We start from the raw sequence: 19,752 nt of genomic DNA, 5'->3' as shown, positions 1-19,752 counted from the left end.
TCACACTAGGCTCTCCTGCTCCGTTCAGAGCTGCACGGCTGTGAGCTCTTCCACCTGGTTCTCTTACCTGCTGGAGGTGCTAAGGGGGATGAAACGGCACTTTGAAGAACACTGATTACTTAAAAAGCAGAAATTAGTAGCAGAGCAGGCGCAGCCCAAGCTATGGGACCCACGGACAAAGTCCTGGATCTACCCTCAGAAGACCTTGGTTTGAATCTCAATTCTGAAACTTCCCAAGGTTGTCATCTTGAGCATGTTCTATTCTCTCCAAGCCTCAATCTCTTCCTCTGCAAACAAAAATGTGTCCTCCTCCCCCCCCCCCCCCCGATATCCTCACAGAACCATTGCAGCGCTCAGAAGGTAAAATGGTAAGCTGAGTAATGTAGGTGCCTCGTGCATATTAATTGCTAAGAACGCCCTTCCATTTGCTCAGCTGATGCCTGTGACTCCTGAGAACAGAGAGCTGCTAGATGACAGGGTGGGTCATGCAGAGAGTCCTGGGGCTGATGGGACGCCATGCAGTCTTCATCCATCCGAGGAGGAGAACTGACCCCTAAAGGAGGCCCCCAGCTCTGTCCCAGGGACCCTTCCTAAGGAGGCACCCTGACCTGCCAGTCAGTACTGTCCTGTCCCTGCCCCTTCTCAGGGCCAAAAGGGAATCAGACAATTAGCAGGAAGAAACATCTCCTGCTCAATCCCAGAGAGACTCCAGCTGTGGGGTACCTATCCCTTCAATCCTGGAGGCTGCATCCTGAGTCTTGTCCCAGCCCCTCCTCCAATTGCCCTCCTCACCAGAGGCAGGCCCTCCGGCAATTCACTTTCCTCTGGGAGCCTCCTTTCTCCCCCTGTAGTGCAGAGGTGGAACTCCCCCCCACCCCCTCCAGGGGCAAATATAGGGATGAATGTGGACTAGGGCACAGAAGCACTGGGGGTAGGAGGGGCACAGGGTGGCTGGGCCTGGGGAGGTGAGAGGCTCACACACAGAGGTCTCCCCTCCCTCGGGGGACAGAGACTCTCGGGCAATGTGGTGAGAACCGCGGAGTGGGGAGTCCCACCTGGATTCAAAATCCGCCCCTGCAACGCAGGTGTGTGACCGTGGCCAGGTGCCCGGCCTCGCCACGCCTCCATTTCCTCACCTGTCCACTGGGACCCAGTGTCCTCCCAGGCTCTTTGAAGGACTGAATGAGGTGGAGCATGGCTCGCCGAGGGGCCACGGCGGCGCCCAGCGGCCACCCGCTCTGACTCGGGCCTCCTGCAGGTGGGGGGGGCCGCCGTCCTGGCCGTGGGTGTCTGGACGCTGGTGGAGAAGAGCGGCTACCTCAGCGTCCTGGCCTCCAGCACCTTCGCCGCCTCCGCCTACATCCTCATCTTCGCGGGCGCCCTTGTCATGGTGACCGGCTTCCTGGGCTTCGGTGCCATCATCCGGGAGGACAGGAGCTGCCTCTCCACGGTGAGTGCGGCTGCCCCACGCCCAGCACTGCGGCTGGGAGGAGGGAAACCTGGGGGGAGGGGGGCTCAGGGAGCCCAGCTGTACCGCAACCAGGCTCCTGGACTGAGAACCCCACCAGGGAGAGTGGCCCAGCCTGGAGTCCGAGGCCTCAGGAAGCTGGCGGCTGCGCTGCCCTTGGGTTGGCTGTTGCCTTGTCTCCAGGGCCTTAGGGAGAAGGGCAGTCTCAGTCCTGGCACAGCTTCTGTTCCTCCTCCTCCTCCATCTCATCTCCCCCTTCCTCTTCCCCTTCTCCTCCTCCTCCCCATCCTTCTCCTCCTCCTCCATCTCATCTCCCCCTTCCTCTTCCCCTTCTCCTCCTCCTCCCCATCCTTCTCCTCCTCCTCCATCTCATCTCCCCCTCCCCCTTCTCCTCCTCCTCCCCATCCTTCTCCTCCTCCTCCATCTCATCTCCCCCTTCCTCTTCCCCTTCTCCTCCTCCTCCCCATCCTTCTCCTCCTCCTCCATCTCATCTCCCCCTTCCTCTTCCCCTTCTCCTCCTCCTCCCCATCCTTCTCCTCCTCCTCCATCTCATCTCCCCCTCCCCCTTCCCCTTCTCCTCCTCCTCCTTCTCCTCCTCCTCCTCCTCCTCCTTCTCCTCCTCCTCCTTCTCCTCCTCCTCCTCCTTCTCCTCCTCCTCCTCCTCATCCTTCTCCTCCTCCTCCTTCTCCTCCTCCTCCTTCTCCTCCTCTTCCTTCTCCTCCTCCTCCTCCTCATCCTTCTCCTCCTCCTCCTCCTCATCCTTCTCCTCCTCCTCCTTCTCCTCCTCCTCCTTCTCCTCCTCCTCCTCCTTCTCCTCCTCTTCCTTCTCCTCCTCCTCCTCCTCATCCTTCTCCTCCTCCTCCTTCTCCTCCTCCTCCACCTCCTCTTCGTCTCTTCCTCCTCTCCTTCCAGATTTGATCGTGGTGATTTTCAAAGCCATGCAAAACTGAAAAGAATGTCATAGTGAAACTCCACATCCCATCACTCAGATTCAGCAACACTCACCTCAGAGCCAGTCCTGTTCCACCTGAACCTGGTGCCTCCCCCACCCTGACACCCCAGGCATCTGGTCATCTGTGAACATTTCAGGGTGTACTTGGAAAACCTATGGTCCTTTTTTTAGAAAATATGATGACAATACTATTATCACACCTAAAACAATTAGCAGTGCCCTGGCCAGTGTGGCTCGGCTGGCTGGGCGTTGTCCATGCAACAAACGGTTGCCGGTTCGATTCCAGGTCAAGGGTGCATGCCTGATCCGGTGCCGCTGCATCCCCGGTGGGCGCACGGAGGAGGCTGCAATCAGTATTGCGCGCTCACAGCAATGTTTCTCTCTCTCTCTCCCTCTTCCTTCCTCTCTCTCTAAAAATCAACAAACTATTCTTTTAAAAAAAAGGATTAACAGTTGTTCCTTAATATCATGAAATAGCCAAACAGTTTCAAATTTCCCCAATTGACCCATGAACTGTTCTTTTAAAAAAACAAAGTTTGTTTGAATTAGAATCTAAATTAGTCCATGTATTAAAATGGTCCATTGTCTCCTAGGTCTCTGTTAGTCTCTAAGCTCCCCCATTGATCAATCTCTCTTTTTTCTCCCTTGTGACTTATTTGTTGAAGGAACCAGGTCATATGTGCTATAGTTTCTCCCAGTCTGGCTTTTCCTGTCATGTTATTTAACGTGTTCTCCTGGCACTTGACTCTAGAAGCCTGATCGGGCTCAGGTTGGATTGTGTGGGCAAGAGCATTTCCTGGGTGGTGGTGTGTGCACCTCAGGCTCCTTGACAGGCTTTCTCCGGGGAAGCTGGCTCTCCTCACCTGGATCAGGGTGTCCAGAGAGAGGCCGGGGCGACTGCAGGGAGCAGAAGCCAGAGGTCAGTTCAGGACCTGCCAGACCAACCCTCTGACTCCTGTGCACCTGCTGCCAAGACAGCCCCGCCACCCCCACCCCACCCTCCCCCGCCCCAATCTCCTCCTAAGGCCAAGGCCAGTGTGGGCAGGGGAGGCTACCGAACATCAGCAAGGAAGGGCAGGGCCAGCGCCAATCCAGGTCTCCACGAGGAATCAGGCCGAGCCTGGAAGGAGTCAGACAGCGGGAAGAACCCCTGAAGGTTGTGCCCTCTCTACCCTTCCTCCTCGTGCCCACAGTCTCGTGCAAGAACTCCCCCCCTTGGCAAGCCTGCGGCTCTGTCACTGACAGCGCTCTGCTCTCTGCGCTGTGACTGCGGTCTCCCCTTCTTCACTCCCTTCTTACGTGACCCGTTTGCAGGACCTGTCCACCATCTAGGCCCGTGGTCGGCTAGCTGCGGCTCGCCAGCCACATGCGGCTCTTTGGCCCCTTGAGTGTGGCTCTTCCTAAGCCTTAGGAGTACCCTAATTAAGTTAATAACAATGTACCTACCTATATAGTTTAAGTTTAAAAAATTTGGCTCTCAAAAGAAATTTCAGTCATTGTACTGTTGATATTTGGCTTCGTTGACTAATGAGTTTGCTGACCACGGAGGGCTGAGCCAGTAAGGAAGCAAGAGTCTCTCCAGTCGCAGCCTGACAGGCACTCGGTCTGAGGCCTGTGTTGGGGGCCTAAGGCTGTGCCCAGGGCTGTGCAGGGAAGAATGAGACTTAAGGAGGGGCAGGGCCTCGGGCTGGCCTACAGACTGGTGCGCACCTCTCAGCCTCCGAGAGTCAGCAACAAAGGCCTTGGCAGGGCTGGGGACACAGGGACTGCTGGCCGGGGATTCCTTCCTTCTTCTCAGAGCCACTTCACTGCTGCCTGCGTTCACCTCCATCTCACCCAGAACTGAAGATTCTCTGGTCCAACATCACTAAGCAAACACATCAGAGAGGCACCAGCTCACAAGTGAGGTCAGGAAAAGTGGGTGTAGGCACACATGAGTGCACACACATGCACACACGTGCACACAGCCCAGCCCAGCAGGGTGGGGACATTGCTAGCACACCGGAAACTCCAAGCCCAGAGTCCTCTTCCCTTGCCCCCCACCGACAGACCCAAAGACAGAACTGGCCCAAGGACAGGACACGGGTGAAGCAGGGGGCCCTGAGGAATCCATGGCCTGGCCCCCCAGCCCCTGAATTATCGATCACTTTATTGTTTAAAGCGAGAAGGTGGTCGTAAGACCTTCCTTGGGCTAACACAGCAGGACTTTTAAAACTCAAGCTCCCATGTAGAGGCGAGTGGTGTGATTAAGGCAGCTTAAAAGTATTCTGTGCTTCCTGGAGGTGCCTTCTGGTCTCACTGCATCTTTCTTCAATGTGTGTCTTAACTTTCTTTTTAAATCTTTAATCAGCTAAAGGTTGGAGGGAACTCCAGAGGAGAAGTACCATGAGTCTAGCTCTGTGAGCTCGATCCAAAGTGATTATCATCCCATGCGCCGAAAGGTTGCAAGTTCGCTTCCTGGCCAGGGTACATGCCTAGGTTTCAGGTTTGATCCCCAGTCAGGGCACATACGGAAGGCAACCAATCAATATTCTCTCTCACATCGATGTCTCTCTCTCTCTCAAATCAGTAAGTATATCCTCGGTGAGGGTTCTTTAAAAAGTGGTCCCCCAGGAAAAGAGGGAAAGATGAAAGATGAGGCATATGTGGAGGTGCATCCAACTTCAGCCAGAAGGAGTGAGGGGCCTGGCATCAAAAGTTCCCAAGGACCCCCCCAGAGAAGGCGTCCAGTTCACACAGGCGCACCTCTGTCCTGCCCAGGCCCGTCCTCCCGGCACATCTGCAGTCCCTCCAAGTCACTTTCCCAAGGACATGCAACCCTGGCTGGTGCTTAAATGATGATCATTTGACGTCAGAAACCTGCAAAGGGGAGCGGGAATGCGGTTTAAATTATTCACACCAGCTCTTCTTTTTTAGGGAAGGCTGCGTGAGAAAGCAGATAGGTCGGGCCGGCTACGCCTAAGGCCGATGACCAGGACAGATGCGGCCCTGATCAAAAGAAAGGGATATTTTTAGGGTTTTGAATATGGGCTCCGAAAACTGTTGTATCTGAAGCCAGATGAAGATCATGATCGACGGCCCAGGCTAACCTGGGTCTCTGTCAGGGGCTCTTTTATATTTATGGGACAGATTAGGAAGTAAGAAGTTCTAGAACCAATTTCTGAAAATGAGGGGACCGCAAATTGCAATACTTCCATCCAGTACGTGCAGACTTAGTTCAGGGAAGTAAGGTCCTGACTCAAGAACTAGGGCTCTGGGACCGCAGGGCAGTCACGCGGCCACCCCCGGCCCCCTTGCATCCCCGTCTTTATGTGGGTGAGGGGTGAGGATGAGGAGGAAGGACTTTAGGTCCTAGGAGACGAATCACCACATTATGTAAAGATCATAAAATGTGGCTATAATTACATTTATGTCTCCAGCACAATGACCAAGCCTCTTTGATAAGAAATAGCTATTTGTAGGCTTTTACTCCCTGGGTCCTCACAGCTCCTTAGCCAGAGACAGAAAGAGACTTGCCTAAGCTCGTGGCCTGGAGCTGGCAGAGCCAGTGGACACCCAAGGCTCACTCCAAGGCTTTCTGCTGCCCCAGGCTGTCTCCCGCCCCCCCCCCCCCCCCCCCCGCCTCCCACACGGGGAACGGGATTCACCTTCCTCATGACTCAGGACCCATGGTCTGCCTGCCAGCTGAACACTGAAGCACTGAGGTGAGAGTTGGAGGTCAGTGCCCTGGCTGCCTGCCACCACATTCACTCAGAAAGGGAGGTCAAGCCCCCGGGTGCTGGCAGTGAGGCAGAAATCAGCTCTGCTACCCGCCGCGGAGTGTTTGCACCTAGTGGGGCCAAGTTCAGCTCAATGTATGCGTGGGTATCACCCACAGGGGCTTGCTGTCTCCCCACTCCCAACTGGGGCCCTGAGCAAGTCTCAGAGCAGGGCTGAGCCAGGAGGGACAGAGAGCGTGTGTGTCTGTGTCTGTGTTGCAGGAAGGCAGGGGATGGTGGGCTTACATCTCCAATCCTAGAGTTTGTTTTTCTGTCCTTCAGCCTTTCCATCCTCCAGCTTCCTTTCCTTGGCAGATTCTGGGTTCAACCGTGTAACTGGAAAGAGACAAGCTCCAGTCCCTGTCGCCTAACGAGGCACAGCGATCGGTACTCTCATCACGGAGCCTCTGGAGAGAGGGGAGCCTCAGAATAGCCGATCCAAACAGCAGGTGGTCCTTCAGCCAATTACTGGGAAGCCCACGGGTCCCTGCGGATGTCTTTCCTTCCCAGTGACATTTCATCCTGTTGATGTTAAAACGAACCTTATTGATCCTTATTGCACACACATACCCCCCCCCCCCCCCCCGCAAGGATGGCCTGGCAGTGGCTGGCAGGAGGAAATGGGTCTGGGTGGGAAACCTCCCGAGGCCCATGCAGGTGCTCGGAGGTAGCTGAGGACGGGCGGTATTACTGCTCTACTCCCACGGGCTGATGGGAGAAAGGGCATGTGGAGGCAAGTCATTCATGTAAAGACTCGCTGCCTGCCCGCTGTGGTGCTCCCCACCAGGGCGCCAGCTGCACTCCCTGCCAAGAGCCATGAGCAGCGGAGAGGGCAGGACCCACTCAGAGCTGCACGTCCCCCCACGTTGGTGGGACCATGACAGGAATGATAGCTGGACAGCTGTCTGGACGGCTCCTCTCGTGCCAGGTCCTGCACCGACGCTGGGAAGCTGTGCCTCCATCTGATGCTCAGTGCCCTGCCCCATCAAACCATACATCACACTCTCTTAGGGGAGCTTAGGATCAATTGGAAAATGAGACGTGGGAGACACAGAGATGGTGCCCAGACGTCATCGTTATTACTAATGCAGCTCTACCTCTGCAGCAGAAGCCTCAGCAGCCCTTCGGCTCTGGGTGATAAAGGACAGGCCTCGGCACCTCCCTGAGAACTGCTTCCCTGAGCTCAGTGCATGGCGTGAGCAGAGAATACGGCATCCTGAGGACAGGCTGTCCCCGAGGAGGGCAGGAGGCCTCCTGTCAAACAGATAAGAGGAGCAGCGAGCAAGGAAGGGGGAGAGGCAGGAGTGTTCCTCCAGGCGTCCCTGTTGGGAAGCAGGAGGCCTGGTGAGAGGAGGCTTGGTCCTGACACTGCACAGACAGATGGAGCAGCAGCACAAGACATTCTTCCCACCTAAGCCCCACATTTTATGCAGAAGGCCCAGAGAGGGTAAGTGATTCGCCCAGGGTCACACAGCATCTTCAGAGAGGAAAGCTGGGCCCAGACTCCCAGGCCATGGTGCCCCGTGTGACATTACTCTCTTCTTTGACCAGCACCATTCTGGGTTCAAGATCCACCTTTCTCAGGCTGCAGGAAATGTACTTTATCATTGCCCACCCATAGCAGCAAATTTTCTATACCCAGCAGTTTTTACAGCTGGTTAATTTCCACCACCTCCTCCTCTTCAACTTTCGGCAACTCATACACCATGTTACATTGATGAGGCTGCCTAGTTCATCGACCTCCACAAGCATTTCCAGAATTTTCTGCTCTGCTGGGCACAGAAGGGACTAAACCAGTTCTTGGCTTGGAGTGCAGAGAGGAAGACAAAACGCCTGTATTAAAAGACAAAGGACCGTGTGGAGGTTAAATTCCTGTTTGAACTTGGTCAGAGCTCTGACCTCTCTGAGCCCTAGGACTTCTCCTAACCTCAGGCAGGGCAGGAATTTCCCCTGCCAGCCTTCCCTTTCCTCCTATGACCAACCTATTACCATCACCATGCCCATCCTGGTGTCCCTGTTACCTACCCTGTCCTGTGTCCTACCCTGGCCCATGCTCATCCCTTCTGTTCCAGGCATGTGCACAGGTGCCTGCAGGCCGCACCACGGCTCTCCACAGGCCAGCAGGAACCTCTAGGCCAGTGGTTCTCAACCTGTGGGTCGCGACCCCTTTGGCGGTCGAACGACCCTTTTACAGGGGTCGCCTAAGACCATCCTGCATATCAGATATTTACATTACGATCCATAACAGTAACAACATTACAGTTATGAAGTAGCAACGAAAATAATTTTATGGTTGGGTCACAACATGAGGAACTGTATTTAAAGGGCCAGAAGGTGGAGAACCACTGCTCTAGGCCCTTCCGGGGGCTCATAAGAGACAGCAATCGCTCACTCCCCCCATGCCCACACCCACTGGGCAGCAGCCCCCTGGGGAGTCTGGTGACCCTCCCTCAGCCACCTGGCCAGGCCCTGCTGTCCACTCTGGAACCTGCTCTCTCAGCCCAGTCAGTCTGGACTCTTGGCAGTCCCGGCATGATATCCAGTGGACACCTGTCTCTGGCTTACAGTTCTGACACTGTGTTCTCTCCTGAACCCTCACAGTGTGATCTTTGCACCCCAACCCTTTGGCTGGGACTTTGGACCGCCTCGGATGCATTCTCTTGATGTCTCTTGAATAGTTCCTGCCTCTGTGGCTGGTTTGCTCCTCCCCTGCCCTCTTCCAAAGTCCCCATTCAGTCAACCAGCCTTCCTTGCCCAGCCTGGTCCTCTGCTCTGCTCCCAACCTTTTGGGCCAAAACTGGATATTAGCATCAGCCATTAGCCAGAGCACTCCCTAAAGCAGTGATGGCGAACCTATGACACGCGTGTCAGAGGGGACATGCGAACTCATTTTTTTTTTTGGTTGATTTTTCTTTGTTAAATGGCATTTAAATATATAAAATAAATATCAAAAATATAAGTCTTTGTTTTACTATGGTTGCAAATATCAAAAAATTTCTATATGTAACACGGCACCAGAGTTAAGTTAGGGTTTTTCAAAATGCTGACACGCCGAGCTCAAAAGGTCCACCATCACTGCCCTAATGTCTTCCCATAGAACAGCCCCAGGAGGGGTGGCTGAACCCCAGCTATGAGCCCTGGGCTGGGGCTGGAGGAGGTGGAGGTCACCTTCATCCTTCCAACAGTGACATCTTGCTGCAGGAATGGCTTGAGGCTCCCAAATCCACATCCTCTCTTTTCTGCACAAACAGGTCAGGCAGCTGCACCTCTGAGCCCTGGCTGCCTCCAGCCGGTAGTTAATTGCCAGAAAATAATGAGCCCTGAGGTCATTGCAGCTTAAACAGCTGGCCCCAGCTCTTCCTGATTGGCCTGGGTGGCTTTGAGCTCCCTGCCCGCCCTCGCCTGCCGCTGTAATCCTCTCACGCACAGTCAAGCGGGGAGCCTCCAGCTGTGCTCTCCCCGCCACTGACTTTGGCAGCATCTCAATCCTCCTTTCTTCCTGTTGCCTCACTGCCCTGAGACCACGCTGTGCCTCTCCCCCCACCCGCCTGGACACCCTGCCTCGGTTTTCTGACGGTGGCTTGGTGCCCTTCTCTAACCGTACGGAATAGTGAGACAGAGGAGGAACGCTTAGCGAAGCTCCCTTCTTTATGGCAGAATCAGTCCAATGGGGAAATTCCAAAGTCCAGTTGTATAAAGTTCTTGAAACTTACCTGAAGGTGGTGCCAGCTGGTGCCGAGCTGCCCTGTGTCACAGGCCCAGTGACAGAACCGCACCTGGGCTTGGCCTGTCCCATGCGGCAGACGGAGGTCCCTCGTCCCTCGTCCCTCTGAAGACTCGTCCGGTAATGTCACTGCGAGAAACATCCCCGCAGCCTTCCTGCAGGGCCTCTCCTTCAGGAATGCCAGTTTGGTTGAGTGCTGTGTCTGCCCCAGCTTCGTTCTGGATCTAGATTTTGTTTTAGGAAATAGCCAACTTCCAATTCAAACTGTTCCATTACAGAATTAAAGGAAAACCCCTTTTGGTAAATGGTAGAGGAGGGAGATGACTGCGTCCCACTCTGTGCTCACCAAACCGGTTCCTCCCATGTTTGGGGCCCAGTTTGGCATCCTTTGAAGTGGCATCATTCTTATCAAAGGCTCTGGGGGCAGAAGCTACAAGAGCTTCCCTTGGAATTCTCGTCCTGCTTTCTGTCCAGCCAAGACTCAGGCGGCCACTTCTGGAAGGACAGGGGCAGCCCTGAGAGCAGGGGCAGGCCCGGCACAGGGGGAGCTGGGGGGAGGGGTAGGCTCACACCCATGCACAGGGCCTGCGAAGACAGAACAAGATACGGGTCAGAGTGTCCATAGTCCCCAGAGCAGACCAGCGTGAGGCCCGCCAGTCAGATCGGTTCAAGGGTATCAGCAGTGAGGTCACAGCCAGGAGCTTCCAGCTCAGGGAGGGCTTTGGGGGCCTAGCGGGAGCTGAGGTTGGTGGCTAACAGCTGCGGGGCACAGATGCGGCCGGGGCAGCGAACCCGGGCAGGCGGCAGGGAGAGAGCAGAGGCCGGCTGTGCTCAGGCTCTGTGCGCCCCCGGGAGCGTTGTCCAGCGTGTGCAGGTAGTAACTAGACTCCGAGAGAAGTTAGGCTGGACCGAGTAAGGCAAAGGGCAGAGGGGCAGGCACAGGCTCGACATCTCTTCCTCCCACACCACAGAGGCACAGTGGTGCACCGGGAGCCTGGGGGTGACTGGCAGCCACCGCACGGAGGCTCCGGTGGCAGGATGGGAGCTGGGGATGAATGTGGAGCCAGCAGGGAGGTGCAGCCGTGTTCGAAAGGAACTATGGGTCAGGCACATCCCCAAGGTCCTGGAGTGCATGCATTAGCAGGGACACCCTCCTGGTGGGTGTCAGTGCAGCCACACACTGTCCAGTGGGCCGGGCAGCTCCCAGGAGGACAACCATCTGGCCGGGACAACCGTGCCTGCCGCTGGCTGACAAGTGCAGCTCACCTCAGGCTGTCGCTACGAGTTCTGGAGCAAAAAGCAGGCCAGATCATCGTAAAGCATAACTCCCCTCCCACTGGGTGCTCCTAGGGGTAAGCAGGACAGGATGGGCCACCCACTGGCTCAGCCCCACAGGCAGGGCCCTGCGTATGGCCCTGGAGGTTGCACCTTGTACAAGGAATCAGGGAAGGCTGAAGTCAGCTTGCCCAGCTCACTGAGCCACGTTTTTCTCATTGCAGCACATTTTTCTAATTCACACCAAGGTGTCAGAGGTCACCCGTCCAGAGCCAGCAAGTGGCAGAGCCTGGACTCACAGCCAAGTCAGCTGACATTCCACCACCATCCTCCAGTTTCCAGGCCCTGTGTTAGGCACCCAGGCTGCTTAGCAGAGAGGACCCAGCCACAGACCTCTCTCAGCCTCCTGCTCACATGGACAACATTCAGTGCCTCCCGAGGACCCAGGCACACACAGCCCCCTTCATCCAAAGCCCTCCCTGTAGCGGGAAGAATCCATGGGCCCAGGGCACATGCCCACTTGGAACCTGCCTCTGGCCTCCCCACTCGAGACCTCATCTGGGGGCCAGGAGCTTGGGATCCTGTGCAGTCAGCCTGAGCCTCCATCCAGAGCCTGCACGGAGAGCCAAGGCGGGTGCCCCCACCCTCCTCCACACCCGCCTCCTCCACACCCTCACCCAGTGGGGACCGGGCCTGGGCCTGGGGAAGTATGGGAAGAGCTGGGACATGCAGGCCCGGGCCATTCCTGGTGCAGCATAGAGCAGGGCAGGAAGGGAGGACCCAGGACAGTGACGGGCAGGCCTGGCACCAGTACTGAGACTGTAGGTTTCTCTGCTCACTCGGTGCTGGGAGACGATGAGCTCAATCCAACGGCTGAGGGAGAAGCAGCAGATTCACTTAACTTGAAAGGAAGCCTGCTCGTGGGTCAAAGGTCTTCGTCCGTGAAATGTGCTCTCCCCTGTGTTGCTTCAGTCCTGCCCTTGCCAAGCCCCCTGCTGGGCTCTGGGAGCCAGTGGGCAAGGCCTACAGGCCCATGGGCTGAAATTGCCTCTGACATGGCCAGACAGCCCCTGCCCTCCTGCTATCTCACCCTGTCAACTCTCGGGAGCCCGTGCCAGCTGTCTCCTTGCCCTCAGACCCTCCTGCCCACTTTCTTGCCACACCTGATGACCCCCGGCATCTCAGAGCTCACCCACAGGTGGGCAGTGCCTGGAGGGAGGAAGAGCATCACCAACCAGTGCCCAGGAGTAGCGGCTGTGCTTGCCCAGAAGGGGCCAATTTCAGGCAACAGCACCCCCTCTTCTTCCTCCTCTCCCCCCATGTCTTTCCTTCTTCCCTACCTGTACCTGCACCATCTCCCTCACCCTGTTCCCTCGCAGTCATGTGGGCCTGACATGCATTTCTGACCTGTTGGCTCCTCCAAGAACATACCGGGATCCAGCAGTGTCCCGAGCCTTCCTGGTGGTAAAAGCAGGTGGGGAGAGGGGCAGGATGAGGCCCGTCACAGCCCAGAGCACAGCCAGGAACCCAGCCAGCAGCGTCAGCAGGGCTGTGAAGCGTGCAGAGCAGCGAGCCGGAGCAGTCAGGCAGTGGTGAGGGGAATTTAGTACCGCTGCAATGCCCTTCCCAGGTCCCTGCCTGTGCTTTTCCAGAGCCTTGGTTGCTGCAGCCCCTACACTCCAGCCATGTCCCTGAACTCAAACACCCCATGCTTCTGCTCTCACCTCTGCCTGGCATGCACTTCCCTCCTTCTTCACCTGGCAAATGCTCACTCATCCTTAGAGGTGCCACTCAGGTGTCACCTCCTCCAGGAAGCCTTCTCTGACTGCTCTCCCATAGTTTCCAGGGCTTGCCCCATAACAGCATTTAAAACACATCATTATGATCACTTACTGTCTATCCCCCTACCACCAATAAGTTTGAAGGCAATAACCATCTTACTGATGAGGCCTGGCATATAGTAGGCATTTAGTAAGTATTGGATGTGTGGGTGGATTAACAAGCTGCCAGCAGACCAGTGAGTGAAGAGGTGAGTGCAGAACTCCGTGCCAGCAGCCAGCAGCCAGCAGCCAGCAGAGGTGGGGATGCCCAGAGCTGCTGGAAAGAGAGGAAGATGCTCTGGGGGTGGGGGTCCCTGGCAGGTGCCCCACCTCCCTCACTACTTTAAGAAAGCATTTTCATAGTGGCCCTGAAGTACCATCCACTCCCCAGCCCGATCCCAGGGTGACTGACCGTCTTCTCCCCTTGTCCCTAGTATTTCTGCCTGTTGCTGGTGATCTTCCTCGTGGAGCTGGTGGCGGGGGTCCTGGCCCACGTGTACTACCAGAGGGTGAGTGGAAGATCTTCCTTCTGCGTTGCCCATAGCGCCCCCAGGAGGCCACGCGAGGGGGAGGGTGCAGGGTGCTGGGGAAGCGAGGCACCGGCACACGGGGTGGTCCTGTCTCCCAGGCCCCAACACTCCTCGGCACATCTGGGTCCTGCTTCTCGCCCGGGTCCCAGTAACCCTCCCCTCCACCTGTGGATGTGGATGTCTTCATGGGAGCCAGGAGGGGACGCTTCCCGGGGGTGGCTGGCTCCTCTCCCCTCCTAAGGGGAAGTCACACATCCAAGGGGAAAGCAAGGCCTGGCCCAGGGCCACATGCCAGACTATGAAGACAGCACCGGCCTTGTCTGCCTGCGAGGACAAGGAGGACGGGGCCGGTCGGGTCCTCTCCCACCACGTGCCCTCTGAAGCAGGCTTCAAGGCCACGACCAGACTGATATTCGGCTGGTAGAGACAGTGACCATGCTGGTTGTTTCAAGCCAGTACCTGGAGGAGCACTGGGTGCCCACGGGATCTCATGACCAAAATGAAATTCAACAGGTATTTAAAAGCAGCCCTGGGCCTCCGAGCTGTCTCCTCCCGCACCTGCCGCTCAGCTCCTCCCACCACACCCTTATGTTAAGGCCCCAGCTTTTGCAACATCGCCTCATAACTCTGTCTGCTGTGCGCGGAGGGTCCCTTCCACTGTGTGGGAAACCACCGCACTGCACCATTGGAAGGACAGTGGTGCAGAGTAGCTGGTGGTTAGGCGCAGGCCTGGGGACCGGGGTGGGGCGCTCTGCTGACCCACCTCCCCTCCACCCTCCAGCTGAGCAATGAACTGAAGCAGCACATGACCCGGACGCTGGCTGAGAACTATGGGCAGCCTGGAGCCATGGAGATCACCACCTCCGTCGACCGTCTGCAGCAGGACGTAAGCCCGGACAGGGTGGGGTCCTCTCTGTCCCTTCCGTCTGTGTGCCCCGGGCAAGTTCCTTACCTCTGTCAACTCCTACTGGACGACAGGCAATGATAAGCTTTGATAAACTCATGTTTGAGCCCAGGGCCGAGCGTCACTCCCGGCACAGAGTAGGTGCCTAACAAACACTTAAGTAGACTGAATGCACCTCCCGCCCCACCCGCACCTCTGACGCCAGAGACCACCTCAAATAGCCATGTTCATGGCCCACGTAGGGACTCTAAGTCTCAATCCCCAAACCAGAAGGGCGAGAAATAACCAATCTCCTGTTTTTCAATCACCCTGATCTGGGCGGGCACATTCCTGCCCTGGGAGGTGCAGCAGATGCAGGGCCCAGGTCGGCTCACACCAGCCCCTCTGGTCACTGCTGAGCTGCCTGCTCCTTGGCCTCTGGGACACCTTTTATGTCCCTGCAGGACTCAGGGCTCTGAGGCCTCAAAGCCTGAATGGGGGCCTGGAACCTGTGGCAGGACTGGGTCCCTGGCCCTGGGTTCTGCCTCCCTGCGGGCCCAGAAAACTACCTCTGGTGGGTGTGGCCCCACCTGCCTCTACCTCCCTGCCCATCTTCTCACACACTCCCTGCCCCCAGGGCACCAGCATAATCTCCTTGAAGATCTTGATGATGTTTAAGGCAGCAAACAGGTGGCCTGCAGGCAAATTTTGCCTGAAATGAGACCAGCCCCCACTCTAAACAGGGGAAGGGAGGAATCCCAGGGAGAAGAAGGGGCTGGTTGCTATTTGAATAATGGTCCTGCTCCCTGGAACCGAGCTGCTGGAGGGGCCTGTGCGTCTCCTCACCGCCAGGTTCGGCCTCTCTCTGCAGTTCAAGTGCTGCGGAAGCAACAGCTCTGCCGACTGGCAGCACAGTGCCTACATCCTGTCCCGGGAGGCCGAGGGCCGCCGGGTGCCCGACAGCTGCTGCAAGACGGTGGTAGCGCGCTGCGGCCAGAGGGCCCACCCCTCCAACATCTACAAGGTGGAGGTGAGCACCTTTCTCCAGCTGGGGCCTGCAGAGGGCCCAGCTGGCCATCCAGGGGCCCCCAAAAGGCAAGCTCAGGGCAGACAGGTGGGGAGAGAGGGCCCACTTATTTATTGGCCAGAAAGCAGCAGTGCTGGGCCTTCAAAGGGCCGCACAAAGCAGGGGACGCACACCTGCTACTGAGAGATTCCGGCACATCATGGCCGACCCGGGGTCACCCAAAAGCCTGTGGGCAATGGGAAAGCTGGAACAGGCCCTTTCAGTCTCCGGCCTTCCCTCAGCCAGTCGGATGCAGCACCCGGCCTGCCCTTCCCTCCCATCCTCGCCCACTTCTGGGTCAAGGTGAGTGTGACCTGCTGTTCCCTTACAGGGAGGCTGCATCACCAAACTGGAACAGTTCCTGGCCAACCACCTGCTGCTCATGGGAGCAGTGGGCATCGGGGTGGCCTGCCTGCAGGTGAGTGAGGGGAGGGGCCATAGAAGAGCTCTGAACGCCCCTCCCTCGGGCTGTGATCTCAGACCACTGACCCTTTGCACACGCACACTCTGCCCTGCCCTCCTCTCCCCTTCCCTTCGCAGCCAAAGTTGAGTCACATGGTCACTCTCTTCCCCAGAGACAGGAAGGAAAATGCCTGGGGCCGGGGGGCCAACTTGAACTTGTAAGGAACAGAGACCTGAGAGGAGTGTGAGTGGGCTCAGGTATGTGCATGCACCCGTGTGTGCATGTGCAGGTGTGTGTGCAGCCTGCTGTGGCTGCGGGCCCTGGGTGTGTCCGCATGCATCATGGTGGGGGTTGGATGCATGTGTATGTGTCTAGGTGTGCTTGTGCACGTGTGCGTGTATGTATGTGTGTGTGTGTGCATGACATGCTCTCATTCCTCTGTTATGTGCGTGTGCACACCTGTGGATATGTGCTCCCTGTGTACACCCAGCTCTCTGCTCCGAGCATGAGCCATGCTCTTTGCTCTGGGTCACTACTCCACCCTCCCCCAGCTGCCATCCAGGGAGTTAGTGTTGCTCCCATGAGTCATTCTAGTCACAGGTCAAGATCAGAGGAGACAGGAGTGGCACCCGCAGGGGCAAGGACAGGCTCAGCGAGCAAGGGCCCTGCGTGCCCTCCTCACCTGATACTCCTGCTTCAGCCCAGCCGGTTCTGGAGGGAGCTCAGTCCTGTCCCACCTTCCTGTGCCTGGTCTATAAGCACTGTCCAGGGGAGCGGGGAGAGCAGTGGCTGCCTGTCAGAGGACCTGGGTCCAATCCTGCCGCTGCTTCTGTGCGACCTTGAGCAGTTACTTCCTGGCGCCCCAATGTCATCCTCAAACTATGGATTGTTTCCCCACTGCGTGAGGGCCAGATAAGAACAAGGTGATACGTGGGCGGCAGCAGCACCCGGCACAGGCGAGGGCCTCCATAAGTGGAAACTCTGTGGACTTCAGAGTGACTCAGATACTTTCTCTTAACTGATCCCCACAACCTGAGAGCCAGGCCAGGCGAGTAACAGTGTCCTCCCCGTTTTACAGACCAGAAAGTTGGGACCCAGGGAGGGGACTTACCGAGGGTCTCGTCCTGAACTGCCACCCAGGTCTCCGTGGTCCTTCGCTTTCCCAAACTCCCTCCCAACACAGTTCCATGGAAAGAGAAGCAGGGTGGGTGCGAGGCTAGGGAGCCTCCGTGTGGGTTTCCCCCAGGTCACGGCTGCTGGCCCACGTCAGCCTGAGTGCCAGAGGGTCCAGCTGCAGCCTCACCTGCTGGGCCTGGCCCTCTGGAGGGAGACCGGACAACCGAGGGCTGGTTATTCATCTCGGAGCCCTGGCTCCTCATTTGTGATGTGGGGCTAATTATAGCTGGTTCGTGACCAGTGAGGATCAGCAGTCTATATGTAACCACATGGCTCACTGCCGAGCAGGTAACAGGTGCTCAGGACATGGTCCCCATCATTACTTTTATCATTTACATGTGGCACATTATTTCTCCCAGAAGCCCTGATTGTTCCCTGGACAGACCAGCTGCCCCTTCACCTCCACTCAGGAGCAGGCCCAGGGAGCCCCAGGGGGCAGTCACCTGGCCCCTCGTGTACTTCCCAGGGCAGGCCTGTGCCCCACATACTGAACCCCGGGGGAGTTGCCATAGGGTCTGGGGAAAAGGCTGCTCTGCACTCAGCCCCTGAATCAGCTGTGGTTTCTGGAAACCTGCTGTTTGCGTCAGGTATCGAGGGGACCTGCTCTGCATGGACGCTGGCCAGGCCGGGGCCACGCTCTGTGCCCATTTCTTTCTGGCCTCTCTGGCCTGAGAGCCTGGAGAAGCTGAGACAGGTCAGTGAAGCCATGGGCAGGGAGGGACTGCCAGTGCCCAGAGCCTAAGGGCAAGGTGGCCAAGTGCACCTGCAGGAGTGATGCCCAGGAGGCCAGGTGGCAGGGTGCCTGCAGGCCCACAGGTGCCTCCTGCCCCCTCCACCCCCACCATGAAAGTCTTGGTCCAGCTCACTGTAGAACTACTCCTACAGTCCCCCAGAGAGAGCTTCTCCGGGCCACCTCCATGAACCCCAAGCCCTTGGGCAGTCTCTCCCCTCCATTCCTCTGAGGCTGGCCCTGCAGCAGCCAAGCCTGGGTTACAGCTCCCTCTGCTGGCCAGTGCTGGAACTAAGCTCCCCAAGTCCAGGTCAGCTGCTGGCCTTGAAGGAGGGCTCGCACCAGGCCTGTTCCCAGGTTCACAGTCATCCTCCCGCCGGAGCCGGCACCAGGCCCCTTCCCACACACGCCCAGCCTGGCACTTGGGAGACCCTCAAGGCTCAGGATAGACAAGGCCAAGATGGTGTCATATGCTTCCCTGGTCGGGACTGGAGGAAACCTAGCTTGAAGTCAGAGGTTTTCCTATTGATAGAGGAGGATTTGAGGCTCAGAGAGGGATGTGGCTGTGCCCAAGGCCACACGGCTCCAAATGGAAGTTAGCCCACTCCTACTCCCACCCCCACATTCCCACACGACAAGATAGGAACATGCTGCAGAGCCCGGAAAACTCGCAAGACAGTGAGATTGGACTCTGCAGGTCATTAAGGGGAACCGAGTGGCTTCCTGGGACCTCCTGGTCCTTCCCTGATGCTCTTGGTGACCGCCAGGTGCTGGGTCAGAAACCTCGAAAGAAGCTGAAAGCAGCCGGCTTCTCTGTTAAAAGCCCACGTGTGCCATGTGCTATATCCAGGCCGGCCGTCAGGAGGGGGTGCCATCTCCCACACAGGCTGGGCCCAGCAGCCTGTCATCTGCCATCTCCCGCTCCCGTGGTCAACTTGTGTGTTTTCTCTGCTCACCCTGGTCTGCCGCTGAGTGTGCTGATCTCTGCATGTCCTCTGCCAGGAAGGAGACACAGCTCACTCAGGGATCTGAACGCTCAGTCCATTACTCTTCTGCATGAGTCAGGGTGGGGGTTGTGTGTGTGTGTGTGTGTGTGTGTGCATGCATTGGCGAGATTCTGGCCCGCACACTCCATCCTCGCTGTGCCTTCCCTGGGAGGCACCCTGGGAACACACATCTCATTCAAGAGTGAGCATGCTGGGAGCCCAGCCCTCCCGTCTCCCCCGGCATGAGGTGTAGGAGAGGTAGCCACAAGCCCCTGCTGGTCCACCTGCTCCCTCCGGCTCCCCCCTTAGCAAGGATGAGAAAGACTCAGATAACCACAGGACAGGGCATGCTGCGTGACACCGGGTGTCATGGCTGTGACAACCATCTGCTAACAGCCGGTGGGAGACAAAATAACCTCTTACACCGCCTTTCAGCTGTGGCTCCGAGTACTTGGTGGATTAGCTCTGCTCTGGCACCAAGTCTGGAGCTGAGGGCTGTGTTCACAGGGCCCCACCAGCCTCCCACGTCGGGGTGGAGAGGAGGGAGGAAGGGGAAGAAGAGGGGCATCCTTCACTACCTCCTATGCCAGCCTCGCAAAGAGAGACTGAGCGCCTACCGGCCCGTAGGAGTCCTCACCTGCCTGTCCTCCCGTTGGCAGCAGCTGTTGGAAAGTTTGGGGAAGATGGGGCCTTGCTCCTATATGTGGGGAAGTGCACCTTGGCCCGTGTCCACAGGGTGGCCATCGGGCTGCCCTAGGGCCCCTCTCCCACCGGTGGAGTCAGGATCCAAGGGCCTCATGGTCAGGAGCATGATCACAGCCGTGGCCTCCCTGGTCCAGATATCCTCGCCTTGTCCCTGCATATCCTTGGGTGGGAGGGAGGAGAGGAGGGGTAGAGAGGAAGGAGGCAAGGGAAGGCGGGGGAATAAGGGTCCTCAATAGTGTGGAGACAGGAAAGTGAGACCGGAAAAGGTGACTTCCC

General features: G+C 57.3%; 1 protein-coding gene and 1 long non-coding RNA gene across 4 annotated transcripts in view; one reads left to right on the top strand and one right to left on the bottom strand.

Moving 5' to 3' along the window:
* The window catches only part of TSPAN11 (tetraspanin 11), a 59,066-nt gene that overhangs the window by 30,406 nt on the left and 8,908 nt on the right, over positions 1-19,752 (top strand). For 2 of the 3 annotated variants that reach the window (XM_036300479.1, XM_036300478.1), the window contains exons 3-7: positions 1,259-1,450; positions 13,432-13,506; positions 14,309-14,413; positions 15,282-15,440; positions 15,808-15,894. In XM_036300479.1, the coding sequence (XP_036156372.1) occupies positions 1,259-1,450; positions 13,432-13,506; positions 14,309-14,413; positions 15,282-15,440; positions 15,808-15,894 (618 nt within the window). Of the gene's footprint in view, positions 1-1,258; positions 1,451-13,431; positions 13,507-14,308; positions 14,414-15,281; positions 15,441-15,807; positions 15,895-16,051; positions 16,137-19,752 lie in introns of all 3 variants that reach the window. The other variant, XM_036300477.1, reaches the window with a different exon arrangement.
* On the bottom strand, positions 6,073-10,235 carry LOC118651376. Its single transcript, XR_004966215.1, has 3 exons — positions 9,892-10,235; positions 7,817-8,011; positions 6,073-6,700 (listed from the first exon to the last, which is right to left on the bottom strand). It is a non-coding gene; the product is annotated as an uncharacterized LOC118651376 (long non-coding RNA).

The sequence above is a fragment of the Myotis myotis genome, unplaced genomic scaffold (genome assembly GCF_014108235.1).
Source record: "Myotis myotis isolate mMyoMyo1 unplaced genomic scaffold, mMyoMyo1.p scaffold_m19_p_3, whole genome shotgun sequence".
NCBI lineage: Eukaryota > Metazoa > Chordata > Mammalia > Chiroptera > Vespertilionidae > Myotis > Myotis myotis.
Note: the sequence above shows the minus strand (reverse complement) of the source record. Positions and strands in the feature narration are given on the sequence as shown.